The sequence below is a fragment of the Falco punctatus genome, assembly GCF_963210335.1.
Source record: "Falco punctatus genome assembly, contig: scaffold_88, whole genome shotgun sequence".
In the NCBI taxonomy this organism is placed as follows: domain Eukaryota; kingdom Metazoa; phylum Chordata; class Aves; order Falconiformes; family Falconidae; genus Falco; species Falco punctatus.
The window spans coordinates 147,175-163,544 of NW_027660242.1; the positions used below are offsets into that span (position 1 = coordinate 147,175).

Here is a 16,370-nt window from a genome sequence, read left to right on the forward strand (position 1 = left end):
CTGCAGCCAGCGTAGCAAAAGTGTTGAAAGTGGTGAAAAGGTAAAACAGAGAGGAAATGAAGTAGAGCTGAATTTTGGGGAGGAAAAGTTATTTCTGATGCTGAGGAGGTACGAAAGAGGACTGGAATGGAAAAAGAGCACCACAGATTACCGTTGTGTGCGGAGTGGGGGAATGCCAGTCAGTGGGTGTCAGCTGGCTGGGGCAAAGGATCTCTGCCGATTCCCACTGGTTGTAGAGACGTAGCAAAGCAAATGTCTCCTGGGAGATGAGGAGTAGTATTGTCTACAAAAAGCCTGTGCTTTACTCTTTCTGATGGAAAAGTTCCCTCAACAAAAAAAAAAGTAACTCCCTTTTCAGACTTGAAGGCATTTACAGTGGTTCTGCCCACTGTGGCTGGATGGCTGAGCTGGTTCCTTGCGGCACGTGAAGAGCCCTGCTGAGATAGGAAAAGGGTCATCATAGTCCATAGTGCTCTTGGAAACTGTCTTTTCCTGCAAAAAGCCTAGATTAAAGATTCAATAAATAACAGGCGATGTTCCCTAAAATCCAGTGAGTCCTTGCAGAGTCATAAACCAATTTTCCCAAAATGAGTAGGGCAGAGAAAGGTGATGCTAAGGACAAGAAGAAGTAATGCTGAATTGGAGGTAATTGTCATATTCCATTAAGTTTCCTGCATTGCCCTAGGCTGGTCACTTCCTCCTTTTGTTTGTTTAATAGAGATCATGGAGTGAAAGGACAAGTCTTGATGAGTACTGGAAAAGGATGCCTCCAGCGAAATGACTGACTTGTCTTATAAAAAGATGAGTTACATTCATTTGTTGTGCATGAAGCAATGCAGGAGCCATCTTCTGTGGTCCAAGGGCAACGTCCCTAGTTGCAGTCCATGTGAAGTGCCTCCATGTCCACGTATTTGCAACCAAAGTTCTTCAAATACTGCATGGCCTATTGGATTGAAAGAACATGGATTCTGTTTTGAGGACTTACTCTAACAGTGGAGAATTTCTGTATGACTCAACCTCTGCTATCAACTATAGCCTGTCATCCTTAGTTCCTGGAGCATTTATTCTTCAATCCGTTTTATAAGTAAAGCAGCTGAGAGACACATTAAACACACTGTGCTAGAGCTGAAGGTACAGTACAGGTGGTTCGTATGATTTCTCATGGCCACTGCTGTACTACTTTCATAGCAAATGTGGTAACATAATTCCACCTCTCAGTCTCTCCTGCAGGAATCTGCGCTCTGCTAAGAATTTTATTCTGCAGATTCACACAGAAATGATCCTAAATGCCAGGGTTGAGTTCTCTGTGCATTGTTAAGAAAGAATTTAATTAATTCAACAGTTAATATGACAAATACCAAGCCATGAGCTGTTGTTCCTTTAGGAATTAAATGACAACAATGATGAAGGCACTTCTGAAGAAAGTAGAAGCCTTGATTGAAGAGACTTGGAAACTACGAATGTGAGTCACGCCAGTGAAACGTCAGGACGGTTTGTGCTTGCCAGTTATATTTGGTCTGTGGTGCATTTTGGCACCTGTGCATGCAACTCCACTAATTTTTACTATTTGTGTCCTTATTTCTGCTTTCTAGCTGGGGAAACGGCAGTTCCTTGATTAGAATCACAAAAGTAAATCTGTGGATTGTTCTTATTTTAAGTGGAAAAGAGTTCTTCAGTCACGGTAAAGATCCAGTAAAGCTGTGTCACGTAAATCAGTCTTTGCTTCCCTGTTGCTTAAATAATAAGACATACTTCATATATCGGGTGTGCACAGACAAACCGCAAAACCTAGATGTGCCAGAAGGCGCTATCTGTGTGGGCCAAGCCTTGAGGGAGGGAGGGAAAACTTGTACCAGGCTTAGGTTAAAAACATATGACAGAAGAGAGCAAAGAGCCGGGCATTTGTCCTGGAAGTCCTGTTCCAACAGCCTCTTCCAGTGTGCTATATTCTGTCCTGGGGACCTTTTCTGGGGCCTTTTTTTTTGTAGTAGTGTTTAGTTATGGCAGAAATGCTGACATTTCTTCCGGTAGCAATGTTGTCCCTGAAGAAAATAAAAGCTTCACTGGCAAAGGTGGAAATCAAAGCTGAAAACACAATAGCATTCAGACTTTTGCCAAGAATTACTTGCCAGCACTAAGGGCCTGACCTCACCCAGGCGGTAATACCTTCCGTCCTGGAGCCTTGCAGAACGTTCCAGAAACTCTGGAACTTGAGTGGAACAACGTGCTGCTGCCGTTCAGCTTTACATCAGGCACGGTGCTGCTGAACGCCAAGAAATTTCACTCAGTGCTGAACTCCTTGTCTGCTACCTGCACTTTTTGATAAAAGGTGTTCATTACTCAAGGGAGCACAAGGGCATGTGCATACGCTGGTTTTGTCCACCAAAACAGCTTTACTGGCTGTCCCACCATCATCTTTTTGTTTTGTACTTTAGTTTTATCTTTAGTGCCAATTTTCTCAGCAGTGATTACAGTGCTCTGCATAGAAACAAGCGGAGATTATACAGGCGGAGAAATGAAAGAAGCTGGATTTGAAGTAGTGAAATCCACAAAAAGCAGGAGCAAGCAGAACACAAACCTGTTGAATGTGGACAAAGTCAGGTTTTAGAGCAGTGCCCATTATAGGGAAGTTTTCTCTAACACAGATACAATTATTGTGCATGCCATTCATATTACAAGAAATACTGAGTAATTGTGAGAAAACATTCCCTACCAAGAAATATTTTAGGGCACTAGAATTTCATATGGAAGCTTTCTATCATAAAATGTTATTTTAAAATGTTGGTTCTTGCTTTGGACTTTTGCGCTTAAGTCTTTTGGAACTCTCACTTGTATAATTTCAGACTTCAGCTCTGCTTATGATGCAGATGGAAACCTACCTGTGTGCAGATGAATGCTGTGACGTTTCTGTGAAGCGGCCAGAGTTGCAGGTGGCATATGGCAAGAATCTGCAGTATTTGCACTGATGGAACATGCAGGTGACGTAGTGCCCTCAGGTACAGGGGACAGATTGTCAAAATTGCATTTAAAGCAACGTGCATGCAGAAGACCAGGAAAAAACATGCAACAGTGAAAACCTATTTACAACCATTTCAAACCCATTCACAGCATTTCCAACGAATATAACCGGTTCTTGCCAAGTGCCACTTAAATACCACTTCATCTATACCATTTCATGCACACAGACCAGGTTTGGGGGGGTTCTGTTCTGCAGCAAGTTGCAGTGCCGAGCAGAAGCCAGGGCAGGAAGCGATTATGGCTAAAGAGCCGATGCTGATTGGAAGTGTGTGATGCTGCAGAGGAAATGTAACACCTAGAACCTCAGCTAGTCTGGACATCGATTTCAAAACCAGGGCACATTAAGATGTAAACAGTCAATAGGACCGGGGCCCACCTTTCTCCTAACAATCAGGTCATTAGCAGTAGGAGTGTGCAGAATGATTTCCATGATTAAACTGCAAGTGCAAAATGCATGGAAGTGCGTACTCATCAACGCTGAGCGGAAACGGCCTTGCTTTTTGCCATGTTTCTTCTCCTGCTTGTTCTAATTCATCCTGGATACAAGAGTCAGGCGTAAGGGCAGCTTATGTCTAGCAAGTGCAAAGAGGCCTTTGAAAAGGCTTAAGATTCTTCTGTGTAACTATACTGGGGAAGCATTGTGAAGAATTGTGCTTCTGATTTTCAAGGTCACTTCCCCGAAAAGTCATCAGCTCGCGTTCAATTAAAATTGCCAGGATCTGAGTGGAAAGTGTCTCTGATGAGAAATGGAAGAGAATTCAAATATTTGGTAGAGTTAGCTATTGTTATAATGTAAGTGATGATTGTTATATGGGTGAAGGGGACAGCTTCCTTTTTATCTAGAGGTTAACATCTGGCGTAGTTTATAGTATCCATTCAGTAATATTGAGTGTTATCTAACTTCTGATTCCACCATTTTTTAGAAGTCCGGTCAGTGTAGAAAGCAGTAAGAAAGACAAACTTCAACCTGGGAGCCCTTTTTTTTTTTTTTTGGTAAGATGTGTATGATGCTCTACAATCACATTGTGTATGTCAGCAGTTTTGCTTTTCTGCAAAGTGCACGTGCCAGCAGAATTACTCATAGCTGAAAGGGAATTGCCAGGCTACCCTACTGCTAATGCCATGCTTCAACACACAGATGTACCCAGGGCAATGCCCTTCATCACCCTGGGCCTTTGAGCAGCTGAGCGTTATTGATGAAAGCACTGAAGTTTCCCTGCACTCTTCCATGTACCATCTGAGCCATAGTAACTTATTAAAGTGAAAAACTTCTAGAATGACAAAGGTTCTACTACAGCACCAAGAAAGGCTTAATCAGTGAAGATAATCTAGACATAAGGACGTTCAGGTAAATTGCAAAAGCCAGTGATCCATCGTTTTACCCCTGCACTTCTGGTGCATACTTTTCTCTTGTTTGCTCCTGTCTGTATGCCCGTAACATCGACACATCTTGCCTTCCATGTCCAAAATGAAAGCTGGTCTTTCTCACAGTGGCTCGGGCCCCTCATAGGACAGATGGCAAAATACAGGTGCAGGATTTTGTTGCAGGGATGAAGCTGGAATGCAATACAGCCAGTCATTTATAAGGCGAAGATTAAATTCAGCCCATGTTCAAAGTAATTTCTTCCTTGCCCCCAAATAGATGAGTCAAAAAATCCCCCACGTATGTCCTTTTCTTGATGGGAGAAAGCTCAGTGCCATTGTGGATGCCAAGAAACAAGCCAGGTTTTAAATCCCAGTTTCTCTGAGATATTGATGTATTTCTGGGAAGCAGCCCTGCAACTCCTGAAAATTAGAGGGCAGCACAAAACAGAGTTTATGAACAGTAAATACAAAGACACATTGTTGATGAGATTGCTCTGAAGAATTATGTGGAAAAGGGAGCTGGAATGGGCCTGTGTGATTTAGGATTCCTTGGTAAATAATTTCTACTGTGGCTACCTAGTTGCTGTGAAAGGACTGTTAGCTTTGTACAGGGTTATTTTTGCCTGGATGCTCCAGAAATAGGTAAGCATGATGCTGTTTCATGAAGAGCCATTAAAGAGGAGCATTTGAGCTGGGTAATAACTGTCTATTCATTCCTGCAACAGGGAACGCAGTTTTATGCACAGGATTTTGATAATACAGCTGGAGGTTAAAAGGTAACTTTCTCTAAGGCTATGGCCAATTGGCACTTCACCAGCCAGAAGGTGACTGGCAGTAGTATTCGTGTAGATGCCACGGGTGTTTATAGATGTGAAGGAAGCTTGCTTGTTTGTTTGTTTGTAAAGGTGCCTGGAGCTCCATTCTACATGAAGGTATTGCTGTAGACATCTGGGGGTGGGCCTGTGAGGTGGGAGCAGAACTTGTACTCAGTTTCTACAAATAGAACAGAATTTGCAAGGAAGATAAAAAGTGAATATTGTCCTTGTTGTTTGTGATACACAGCTGTGCTCAAAAGGCCCAACTAGTGTGTGGTCCAGATTATCCTGAATAAAACATGGACTGTGCTGCTTGTCTTCCTAACAGTCACTGTCCTTGCTGTGCTTATAGCAGTGATTAATAGTAATAACTGATCATTAATAATTCATCATAGTTAATAGGTAGTACAATGATCAGCTATCACAGTAACCTCAGTTAAAGTAGCGCTTATGCTTAGGGAGAGGCGGTACTACCAATGAAAAGCAATTTGCAAATTCAAGGTTGACTGTGTCAAGAAAGACAATTATAAAATCAACTTCATTTGCAGGTGCAAAGAGCCAACACCATCTGCTACTGGCAATATGTAACCAGCGGGCGAGAGGAGGGATAAATCAAACCGATGGTACAGTAAAAGCTGAACAACTGGTTGTCCACCCCTTGTCCTAGGGGCCTTCTCTAGGTACCCTGATACCTCCCAGCACCTGCACCTTGTGCTGCCATGCTGCTGGCTGTCACGTAGAGGAGCTCTGTTTGATGGTGGTTTCCATAGTCTTCTCAAACTAGCTGTGCTAGGAAAAGGCATGCAAAGACGATACAATTATAAGCAGATCAAGAAGTTGTCTTTCACACTGCTATTTCTTTAAGCATTCTGTGATGTTAACCTGTTTTAGAAGTGAAAAGAAATCAGTTAGCCAACAGCAATGTTAAGTTAACAGACACTGGTATGAGGAGAGATTGGGACAGCCAAAGGTCGTCTTGCCGATTTCTTGGGGGTTTATGGGTAAATAACGGGTACAAGTGACACAGTGTGAGAAATCTGACCCACATGCATGCTGGAAGGTGTTGAGGCACTGAGGAGTTAAGTCTTGGGTTACGTGAGAAAAGCTGTTCTGCTTGCCTTCACAAAAGAGACGGGGAGACCGTGGTGCAGGTGGGGTGGGACACGGAATAATACCCTGCTCCAGCTGACCCAGGCCCATCAGAGGAGCTGCCAGCTCTTCAGAGGCCCATCTGCACCAGCTCAGGGGAGCAGAGAGGCCCAAGGGTGGGCGGGAACCCAAACTAAGGACTCAGAGGAAGGGGCTTGCCAAATCCAGTAGGCTGCTAGAGAGATCCACGCTGTGTGTGCCTGTATCTAGCTAGGTATCTCCGTCTGCAGACACATCTGCATGCACGTATCTTTGTATATAGAGCTATACGTGTTTCTGCACTGTCGCATCCTCAACAGCCTGCTGGATTTAGCAGTAGAATGCCTGACACTGTGGTCTGGAGCTGAAGGTGTGATGGATAGGAAAGAAACCAAATCTCATGTTAGAGAAAAAGCTCCACTAATAGGCATAGTTGAAGAGGTGTGGTTTGGTAGTGGGAAACATCTCTTGGCATGCTGGTTGTTCAAAGTCTCATACATTTCTGCCTTGCTTAAGAAAGGCATCCTTTGTCTGAACCCCTTGCTCTGGAGTGCAAGGAACACTGGCAGTGGGGTGCAGGGAGAAGCTGAAATTCCCTTGGTCACATGCAATTTGCCTGCACTGTTTGCATTGTACAGACAAAATGAAAAAAAACCAAAACAACCAACCCTCAGCATGCCCTTGCTGTGTGCGAATAGCGCGTGGTCAGGTACTACGACGCTAGGTAACTGGTCCAGACGCTTAGACAGAAATTATGCAAGACAGACACCTGCACAGAAGATCAGTTCCCTGTTTTATGGAACAGGATACAGCTCTGCTTCAGCATAGTGAGCTCGGGTATCGCCAGATGTGTTAGCAGCACGTCCTGGTTTCAGCTGGGATGGCGTTAATTACCTTCTTAGGGGCTAGCGCAGTGCTGTCTTTTGGCTTTGGTGTGAGGCACTGCAGTTCCTCAGGCCTCGCTAGCAAAAAGGCTGGAGGGGCGCAAGGGCTGGGGAGGGGAGACTGCCAGGTCCGCTGACCCGAACCAACCGCAGAGGTGTTCCATGCCATGGGACGGCACGCCTGCTCTCTGTGTACCTGGGGGCTGGCTGGGCAGGGGGCTTGTTGCCTGGGGACTGGCTGGGCATCAGCCGGTGGGCGGCCAGCAGTTGCGTTGTGCACCACCTGCTCCTTTCTTCCTTTCCCTCTCCCTTTTCATTATAACTATTATTGTCACTGTTGTGGCTATTCTTCCATTTTTATTCTGTTTCAATTATTAAATTGTTCTTACCTCAGCCTTTGAGTTTTGCATTCCTTTCCAGCTCTCCCCATCCCTCTGGCTGAGGGGGGAGCGAGCGAGCGGCTGCGTGGCACTGGGTTACCAGCCGGGGTTAAACCACGACACCGCACCACTTGCAGGGTAGCGGGGGCTGTTTCCAACAAGCAGCAAGGAACAGCCACCCACATTTGAGAGCAGGTTTCTCACTGGCAACCAGAAAACAGACACGTCATCGCTGCAGTGAATGACTGGACTGGGCTTTCCCTCGCTGCTGTGCTCAGTGATGCTCTAACAAAAGTGGGGATGGGGAGACGCCTGCCCTACTTCCTCTAACAAAGGGGCTATTTAAAAAAGAATGAGAAAAGGATGAGAGATATTCCAATGCTATCTAGAGGGAGGGAGTGCTAAGTCTCCTTGCTGGAGAAGATGGGATGGTCACAAGGACATGAATCACCACTCCTTGCTGGAGAAGATCGGATGGTCACGGATGGTCACAAGAACATGAATCACCTACAAACCTGCAAGACCACCACATTCCAGGAAACAGACTGATAAGCTAATTAACATACGAAGCGGGGTTTAGGTAACGAATATGTATAGGCGTTAATTGAATATTCATTTGTTTCATTGTATAAATGTGGGATGGTTCGTCACTTCGGGCATGCACGCTTGTGGAGGAGCGATCCCCCGTGCATCTGCGCGCAATAAACATACCTACTTTATAACTTTCGAGTTATAGAGTCTAATTCCGCACGTCAGCCTCAAAAAGACTGACTGAATTTTGCTCTTTACAACTGAGAAAATTAAGAACAGGAACCAGTTTGTTCTCACACCCCCACCCCCACCCCCCTTTCATCCCATGATACATTGACACTTTGCAGAGTTGGACCAACATTTTTGGAGACCTTTAGCTTTAATCCATTGGGGACAGTATTGGGCTACTGGACAACCAATGCAAATATTAATAAACCAAGAGAAATCCTTAGATTTGATTTGTTGAGGGTCATTTGTACATACGAGCTACATCTCCAAAATGTGCTTTATTCTACCAGACAGCTTCCCTGCAGTTAGTGAAACCCTTGCCTAGAATGGTTGCTTTACATAACTGATCTATTAAAACATGGAATGTGCGGCGAATGAAGAGACGGGACGCAGCTTGATGCAAGCAAGTTGCCGATTTATTGTACACAATCATGAGTTTATACATGTTTTCAGAAGCTGCGTGCTTTAAACAGATTGGTTCTTTAAGCTAAGAATTACATACTAGGCAATCCCTGATTGGTGGTTAACTACCATCAATTAACAGCAAGGTGTTACCTTTCCTTGGCGCCGTCCTTGGCTCCATCCGTCTCCCACTCCCCTGTGCTCTGTAAACACGCCTCATCATGTTAATTGTTGTCTAGACAAGCTCGAGCACATTCCCCTCAGCTAACTGATTGCCACGCATGGTCCTAGTTTGCAGCCCGCTCCTGCAGGAATGCCTGTAGAGTTGTGGCACTGCATGACATCTACACGGGACGTGCTTCAAAAGCTACGACCAGGGAGCCTCCTGGCTTCTCAGCAGTGCAAGCTCGGGGCAGGTCCTCTGGCCCATTTGCTTGGCATTCATGCTTTATGCCTAAAAAAAGAGGCAAAACACTCAATGTGGTATTCCAGCATGCTAGTAATCAATCAAATGTACTTGGTAGTAACATTAGAAGAGGCAATCGGGTCACCAAGCAGGTAAGCCCTGCCTTGGCTTAGGCATTTGGATGGTTTTCTCTGACGTGTGTCAGAGCAGACATCTGGCTACACGCCAAATAGCAATGCAGAAATACCGGGGAGAACGTTTTCACTACATCCGTGCTCAGACTGTTCCCCTTTTCACTGCAGGCTCTCTCAGGAGCGCATCTCTCCTTTCTAGGGCTACCCTGGGTATGGCGGGTGAGGAAGCTACACGCAGGCAGGCTCCAATGGCTGACTCAGCTCCCGCTGGCTCTGGAGAGGTGGGTGGAAGAATCAGAGTGAGAATCTGGGCTGCAGAGACCAGAAAGGCTTTGCTGCTCCAAGGGGTCAACAATGGATTCTTTTTTTGGAGATCAGGGAGCCCAACCCAAGCCTATCTGATGTGGAGAAAAGCTGAATTTCTTCAGGATTTCTTTTTTTTTTTTAACTTCCACCTGTGCAGCACAGCCTCCCTGGCTAGTTCCAGTCCACTGGCCAGCTGTCGTGTGAAGGCTGGCACTGCTGCACAACGATCCTGTCTGTCTTGCAGGCTGCAAGATTTTGGCCCAGTGCAGCAGGAGGAACTGAAGGGGGTCAGCGCTCCCTGGCTACAAGCCACGCCGACTGAGCATGAAATCTCTGAATGCTGCAGCAACATGTTTACTCCTTGGTTAACAGTGTCTGACAGGCTGAACAGAACTTTGCTTCTCCACATGGAGATGCAATGCCTTTTGAAATGAGTAATCACAACCACATCTCTAAATCAAGCGCATTGTTAATTACTACTGTTGCACAGGATGTTTGAGATCGTGTCTTTCAACAGACACAGGCTTGAACGTCCTCTGCCACAGCAGCAGCTCTAGAAGGAATCTAATGGTTTCTAGCCTGTATGGTGCAGATGTGCTGCTCTGTGTGGCACAGCTATGGTGTCACAGACACTGCAAAACCTGCTCTTGTCCTGCGCACAGTTCTAGTGCCTCTAAAATTCAGTCAGACAGTGTAAGTTTTAGCCAGAGCTCATTTGAGCTGCATCACGGGGCATTTCACTTGTGAAGTTCTCATCTCTCACTAGTATCTCAAAAAACCCAGCCATCCACAACCAAAAACCAAAGGCCAATCCAGCATCCAGCTGCTTTGGGAGGTGGCAGGAGCAGCTGACGGGGCTGGAGAGCATTTGCCAGCCATCAGTGACGCCCTTGCCCTAAGCTGGTGTGGTGAATTTTGATCTAAGTCTGACGTGGTGGCAGTGTGAGGTCAGCAGCTCTGTTGGTACCAGCGCATTGTTGGGGTTGCTAGATGAGGAATGCAGGGCGCTCAGCTCCGCCCCGGTCAGCTCCGGGGCACATTGGTCTGGCCCTAAAGCCAGCAGAAGGACATGGGTACATGTTCTCTGGACCCTCGTTTCTGTTTCCTGCCAGGAAGAGGAAATCCATCCCTTTTCACCCTGCAGGTTAGGAATAATCCCTCTGTCCCGATGGGGACCATCCCAAAGTGATGCTGCGTTGTCAGGAGGGAGGGAGCTGGCACCAGCTGTGCTGGGATGGAGCCGGCTGAGGCCGCTGAAATCCCAAACGACTGGGACGGACCTGGGGTAGCGATGCCTGTAGTATCAGCTGGGATCTCGCGCGGTGCCCTGGTGTAGAAAGTTGGTCCTGCCGGAGGGAGGCTGGTTCCAGCTGGCGTTGGCAGCCTGCCCGCCTGCCGGCTCTCTGCTGCTTTGTCTGGGATGCTTGGCGAGGCGGGCAGGGAGAGCTGGGCTGCTGATTGAAACAGCCCTCAACAACCCCCCTGGGGGCTGGAGACGACGTTTCCATTGCACTGTCACCCCCTGGCTGCACCAGTGCAGATTCGGCTGTGAGTGAGTTTGCCGCTGTCGGCTGTGAGAAAGGGAAAGGCTCTGAGGTCTCTCCCTGTGAGCACTGAGGTTTTGAAAAGATGCTGATCTCCTTAGTTTTATTCTTATTTTTGCCTCCTCCCTTTCCAGCCACTCCCTCCGTCCCCAGCCCACAACCTCTTAAAGAGGAAATTCAATGATGTTTACAGTTAAGCGCGGGGATGGGAACTTCTGATAGCCGAGAGCTTGATGCATTGATCACGAGAAAGCGCAGCCTGGCACCTCCTGGGGAGTGCCCCTGCGCAGATGAACTGCCTGACCGCAGCATCGGGGGGGTTGTGAGCCATGTGGAGGTGATGCCCATGGGGGAAACGCACGAGTGGGACAGCGGGGAAGAGACTGGCTTCCAGACTTGGGACGGGGTTCGGTTAGCGATTAAGAGTGGAGGCAGCAGCATCTTCCTCCGCATGGGGCTGCACCCTGCCTGCCAGGTCTCAGACCAGGCAGTACAGTCTCCGTTGTGGCTCCGTGTGTTATGGGTGGAGAACCTGAGCATGGAGAGGAGGGTGGGAACGGATGCCCGCCAGTTAACAGCAGAGGTGGAAAGAGAAGCACCACATCCAGTGCTGCCTTTGCAAGTCTCGTTTCTTCCTGTGGGCATCTGCTGGGGAGATGAGATGGTTAATGACCACGCTTTTGCTTTTTTTTGGCTTGAACTTAGGCCTTTTCCTGGTGTTTGCATTGCAAGGAGATGGTAGCGTCTTGGTTCTCTGTGTGGCGTCTGTAGCATCATTGCTGGGGTGGTTCTCGTCACTGGAGGCTGGGAGCAGCGACCCAGTGGGATGTGGTCACTGTGTGTCCTCCCTGCCAGGCTGGGCAGAGGCCAGCAGTGCCGCAGGGTGCGGGTGGCAAAGGGAGGCGGCCAGGGCTGTTGCAAAGCTGGGGAAAGCTCTCCCGTGCATGCTTTCCCCTTCCAGGGGGGTGTTTTATTCCAAAGCTGAGACCCTGGATGCACTTCCACCTGCGCCTGGGTGCAGAGATAAGGCCAGGTGGCCCAGGGAGAGCCCAGGGCTTGGCCAAACTGCACCAGGCAGTCTGGAAACGGGCTCTCTTACTGCCGCAGGGCTGCAGGTATTGCCCAGGGTCGTGCAAAAGCGTCCCATTGGACATGGCATGGGCACTTTGCTCGTGGCTGTCTCTGATTGCATCCCTGCTTTTTTCTTCCCCCTCTTTGGTTCTTCTGGAGCTTGCTGCAGCCAGTGCAAGCAGCCCCTGCGGTGTGGCTGGAGCACTGTGTGCAGGCAGCGCAGCGGAGGAGCGCAAACCTGGGAGGGGGCGGGGGGTGTCAGCAGGTTGCCCACACAACACAGATGGACATGGGAAACTCGCTGCTCACAGAGAGGCCGTTGCGCCTCTTTGTTTTCCCCACTAACTGTTGTTCTGGTGTCTTGCAGGCACAGAAGAATAAGGCAGGATGGATGTCTATGACCCTCAGATGCTGAAGGTTGTGCTCTTTGGAGGTTTGATGCTGGTATCGGCCATCGGGATCTTCCTGGTGTTCACCTTCGTGGAGAAGGTCCTCCGTCCTTCTGAGGAAGCCTTGGCCAAGCAAGGCAAAGGGCTTAAGAAGACTCAGAAGAAGGAAAAAGAGAAAAAGAAGAAAGAGGAAGCTGTTGAGAAAAAAGGAAAAGGAAAGAAAAATCAAGAGAAACCTAATGGACAGGTCCCAGAGGCGCACCAAAGTGCTCCAGTGGTCAGCTCTGTCACCATAAAGAAAAGCAATGTTCTTCCAGCCCATGAGGAGCAGAAGCATAATGGACCTGTCAAGAAGGTGGCTGCATCCAAGAAGAAGAGCGAGCCAGGTAAGGCCAAGTTCCTCTGCATATATCCCCGTCGGGTAAGCCGGCAGAGGGATCGGAGAAGGGCTGGAGTCATCTCGTTCCCTTAGCAAAGAGCTGGAACGAACCTGCCTGGTGAAAGGCAGGAGATGACCTTGCTGCTCTGCATCACTGGCACCGCTGCGTGGAGCGACAGTCCCCCAGCGAGGCTGTGTCACGATGGAGTCCAGCTTCTGATGCCCACCGTGTCTCTGCTCCCTGGCTTTAGCAAAGCGTGCCCAGCTCCGGCTGGAATCGCTCAGTGTGATGGAGGGTGGTGGCAGGGCAGCAGGAGCAGTAGCAGAGCCAGGCAGAGGTGGCAGCTGGCTCAGGGAACACTTGTCTGTGGTGGGCGCCGTCCCCAGCGCTCGTCACGTTGCTTTCAGTTAGAGAGGTATCAAACTTGGCTGTGGAAATCTGGGCGGTTGCTGGCGTGAAATGGCAGTTATGGGGTTGAAGTCAACTGAGGTGATGCTACTCAGCCCTGCCGTTGGCTCAAGCGCTCCCAAACCCTCCTCTCTCCTCCCCAGCACCTGCGGACTCGGATGGGCCCCTCTACCTGCCCTACAAGACGCTTGTGTCCACTGTCAGCAGCACGGTGTTCAGCGAGGGGGAGGCCCAGCAGCTCATCGAGATCCTGACGGAGAAAGCGGGCATCGTCCAGGACACCTGGCACGCGGTAGGGCTGCCAGCAGCGTCGTGTCCACCAGGGCTGGGCCAAGCCTCCGGGGGTGCGGAGGGGCGAAGGCAGCCCGTTTTCGGGCAGGCTGTCCCCCGAGGGTCAGCCTTAGAGACGGGAGCTGAATTTTCCCCTGGAGCAGAGGGCAGGACCCTGTGCGTGTGGGGTGGAGGGGTTGGATGCGGAGGTGGTGGTCCCCGCTGATGTGCCACCCTGTGCCGGCAGGCCAAGCAGAAGGGTGACCCTGTCACTGTCCTGAAACGCCAGCTGGAGGAGAAGGAGAAGCAGCTCGCCACTAAGCAGGAGGCTGCAGCCGCTGCCAGAAACAAGGTGGAGGAGCTGAGTCAGGTAAGTGCCGCGCAGCCCTCCCGGCACGCCTGGCACAGGCTCTGCGCCTCACGGCTCGCCGTGTGCCTCCCTCTCCCCACGTCTTACCCGCCCTTGCAGGTGAAGCCCAGGGGTTCTCTGGGCCCTTCATTCATTTGCTGTTTTCTCCCCAAAAAGGGGAGGAGATGCCCACCTGAGCTCCTCTCCTGGGCCTGATCCAGCCCGGGGAGGCACGTGCCCTGTTGGCAGCCGCAGCAGGAGCGGGCTAAAGCCGTGCCCGTAAGAGACTGCAGCTTTCTGCTGCTCTACGGAGGACAGTAAAGCCCTTCTCATCTCTTGCCAGAGCCCCTGAGCTGAGAAGGTGTTGAACAGTCCCTTTTTAAGGAGCCTGATCCTATTTACAGCCGCCTTGCCTGACTCAGCCCCTTGCCTCCACCTCTCGTTGGGTGTTGAAGTTAGAAGGGACCCCCGGCGCGTCGTGCTCAGCACCTCCTGCCCCGCAGCCGCCAGGACCCTGCTGCAGCAGGTCCATCTGCCTGCAGGCAGGAGAGGAGAGGGCAAAGCCACCCTGTGCACTGAGTGCTGCGCTAAACCCCGGCCTGTGCAGGCAGCCCAGGGCAGCGGCACGGCATCACCCAGCCGGCCAAGAGAGCATCCCTGCCTTGGCAGGGGGCGGAGGGGGAGTCTGTGTTTCATTTGTGGGGGTGTTTTCTTTTTTTAGTTTTCCTGCTTTGCCGCAAACTTGATGTGATGATATTGATCCTGGGGCCGGGGAGGGGAATAAAATTCCAGGCCCTCACTCCTGTCTCTTAGCTGCCCCAATGTGGAACAACAGTGGCATCCAGTGGCCACGGAGCCCAAAGCTTAATGCAGGAGGAAATGTAAGTGTGGACGGTGTAGCTGGGCCTGGGGGCAGCGCCGAAAGGGTTACGCTTCTTAAAGTCTTCTGAGCTAGGAGGCCACTTGGTTCTAGTCCCCTTAAAGCAGGGAAGTTCCTACGCTGAAACTGACCGGGTGGCTTCTCTCCTCGAAGGAGCTGGCGGCCGAGCGGGCCAAGGCGACAACCCTGGAGGGCAAGCTGAAGGAGCAGCTGCTGGCCCGCGAGCAGGAGATGGCAGCGGTGCAGGCACGCATGCAGGCCAGCTACCAGGACCATGTCAGCGAAACGCAGCAGCTGCAGGGCAAGGTGAGCCCCACGCGGTGCTCTGCAGCTTCCTCCGCTGGCTGCCGGCTGGCCCTCGGTGGCAGCTGCCTGGTCTTTTGGAGAAGACCGAGGTGGACGAGGGGACCAGAGCCTCGGGGAGGGGCGAGAGCCCCGCAGTGCTCCTGAGCCGTGGTGCTCACGCTAGAAGAGGGATGTGGGAGCATCCTCACGGGATGCAGCAGCCGCAGGGGCTGTCAGCATCAGCAGACACCTCGCTGTGGCTTCCTTGCCAGTCCCTCTTGCCCATGGAGTGGGCTCCTCAGGGGAGAGCTGAGGGGCTGGCAGCGGCGGCATTAACCCCTGTTGGTCTCTCCCTAGATCCGCACCCTGCAGGAGCAGCTGGAGAATGGCCCCGACACGCAGCTGGCTCGCCTGCAGCAGGAGAACTCCATCCTGAGCGATGCCTTCTGCCAGATCAGAAGTCAGATGGAGAGCAAGTAAGACTAGGGGTGGGGGTGGGGGGCAGAGCCTGGGGCCGCCCTCTGGCAAGCCCTGGGGGTGGCTGTCCATCATGATTGGCCACCCCCTTTCTTGAGGGTGCTTCTACAGATGCCCCAGCTAAGTGGAGGTAGAGGAGGGAGTGAGGAAGAGATTGCCAAATGGCTTTTGTGGGCCTGGCAGGGGAAACAAGGATGCTTTTCCCAAGTGGAAGGGCAGGGGAAGCCCTCTCTGCTTTGGAGTCACCTGTGCTGATGCTAGCGGAGGGAGCAGAGGGGACCAGAAGGCACTGCAGCATTTCTCCACACTTTGGAGAGCTTGTGCTTACCAACTTCAGAAGAAATGTCGCTGGCTCTTTGATGGAAGTGGTGCTGCAGAGAACCGAGACCTGCCTGGTGCATACAGAGCAACCAGGAGCTAGGGGAAGAATTTGGCACTCTCTTTTTGTAGAAAGTCTGAAATGGCTGGTGATTAACAGTGGTCAATTAATTACAGAGCAGACTCCAGCTGCTTAGAGTGCTTCCTCCTGTGTCTGGGAACACAGACCCTTGCGTCTTCTATTTCATGAGAAAGGAATGTCTCCTGTGATGGAAACGGAGCTTTTGAAATTGATGTGTCAGCTCCTTCCACCCCATCCCTGAAGGACCAGGCGTGTCCGAGAAGCAGGCCAACACAACCGTTGAGATGTTTCAAGCCCTGTTATCAGGCCCACAGGAGGAT

General features: G+C 50.2%; 1 protein-coding gene across 1 annotated transcript in view; it reads left to right on the forward strand.

Moving 5' to 3' along the window:
* The window catches only part of LOC308057406 (ribosome-binding protein 1-like), a 33,003-nt gene that overhangs the window by 15,974 nt on the left and 659 nt on the right, over window positions 1-16,370 (forward strand). Inside the window, exons 2-6 of the mRNA XM_080411520.1 lie at window positions 12,496-12,987; window positions 13,533-13,681; window positions 13,907-14,029; window positions 15,042-15,194; window positions 15,531-15,649. Of these exons, the coding sequence (XP_080267646.1) occupies window positions 12,600-12,987; window positions 13,533-13,681; window positions 13,907-14,029; window positions 15,042-15,194; window positions 15,531-15,649 (932 nt within the window). The 5' untranslated portion in view covers window positions 12,496-12,599. The remainder of the gene's footprint in view (window positions 1-12,495; window positions 12,988-13,532; window positions 13,682-13,906; window positions 14,030-15,041; window positions 15,195-15,530; window positions 15,650-16,370) is intronic.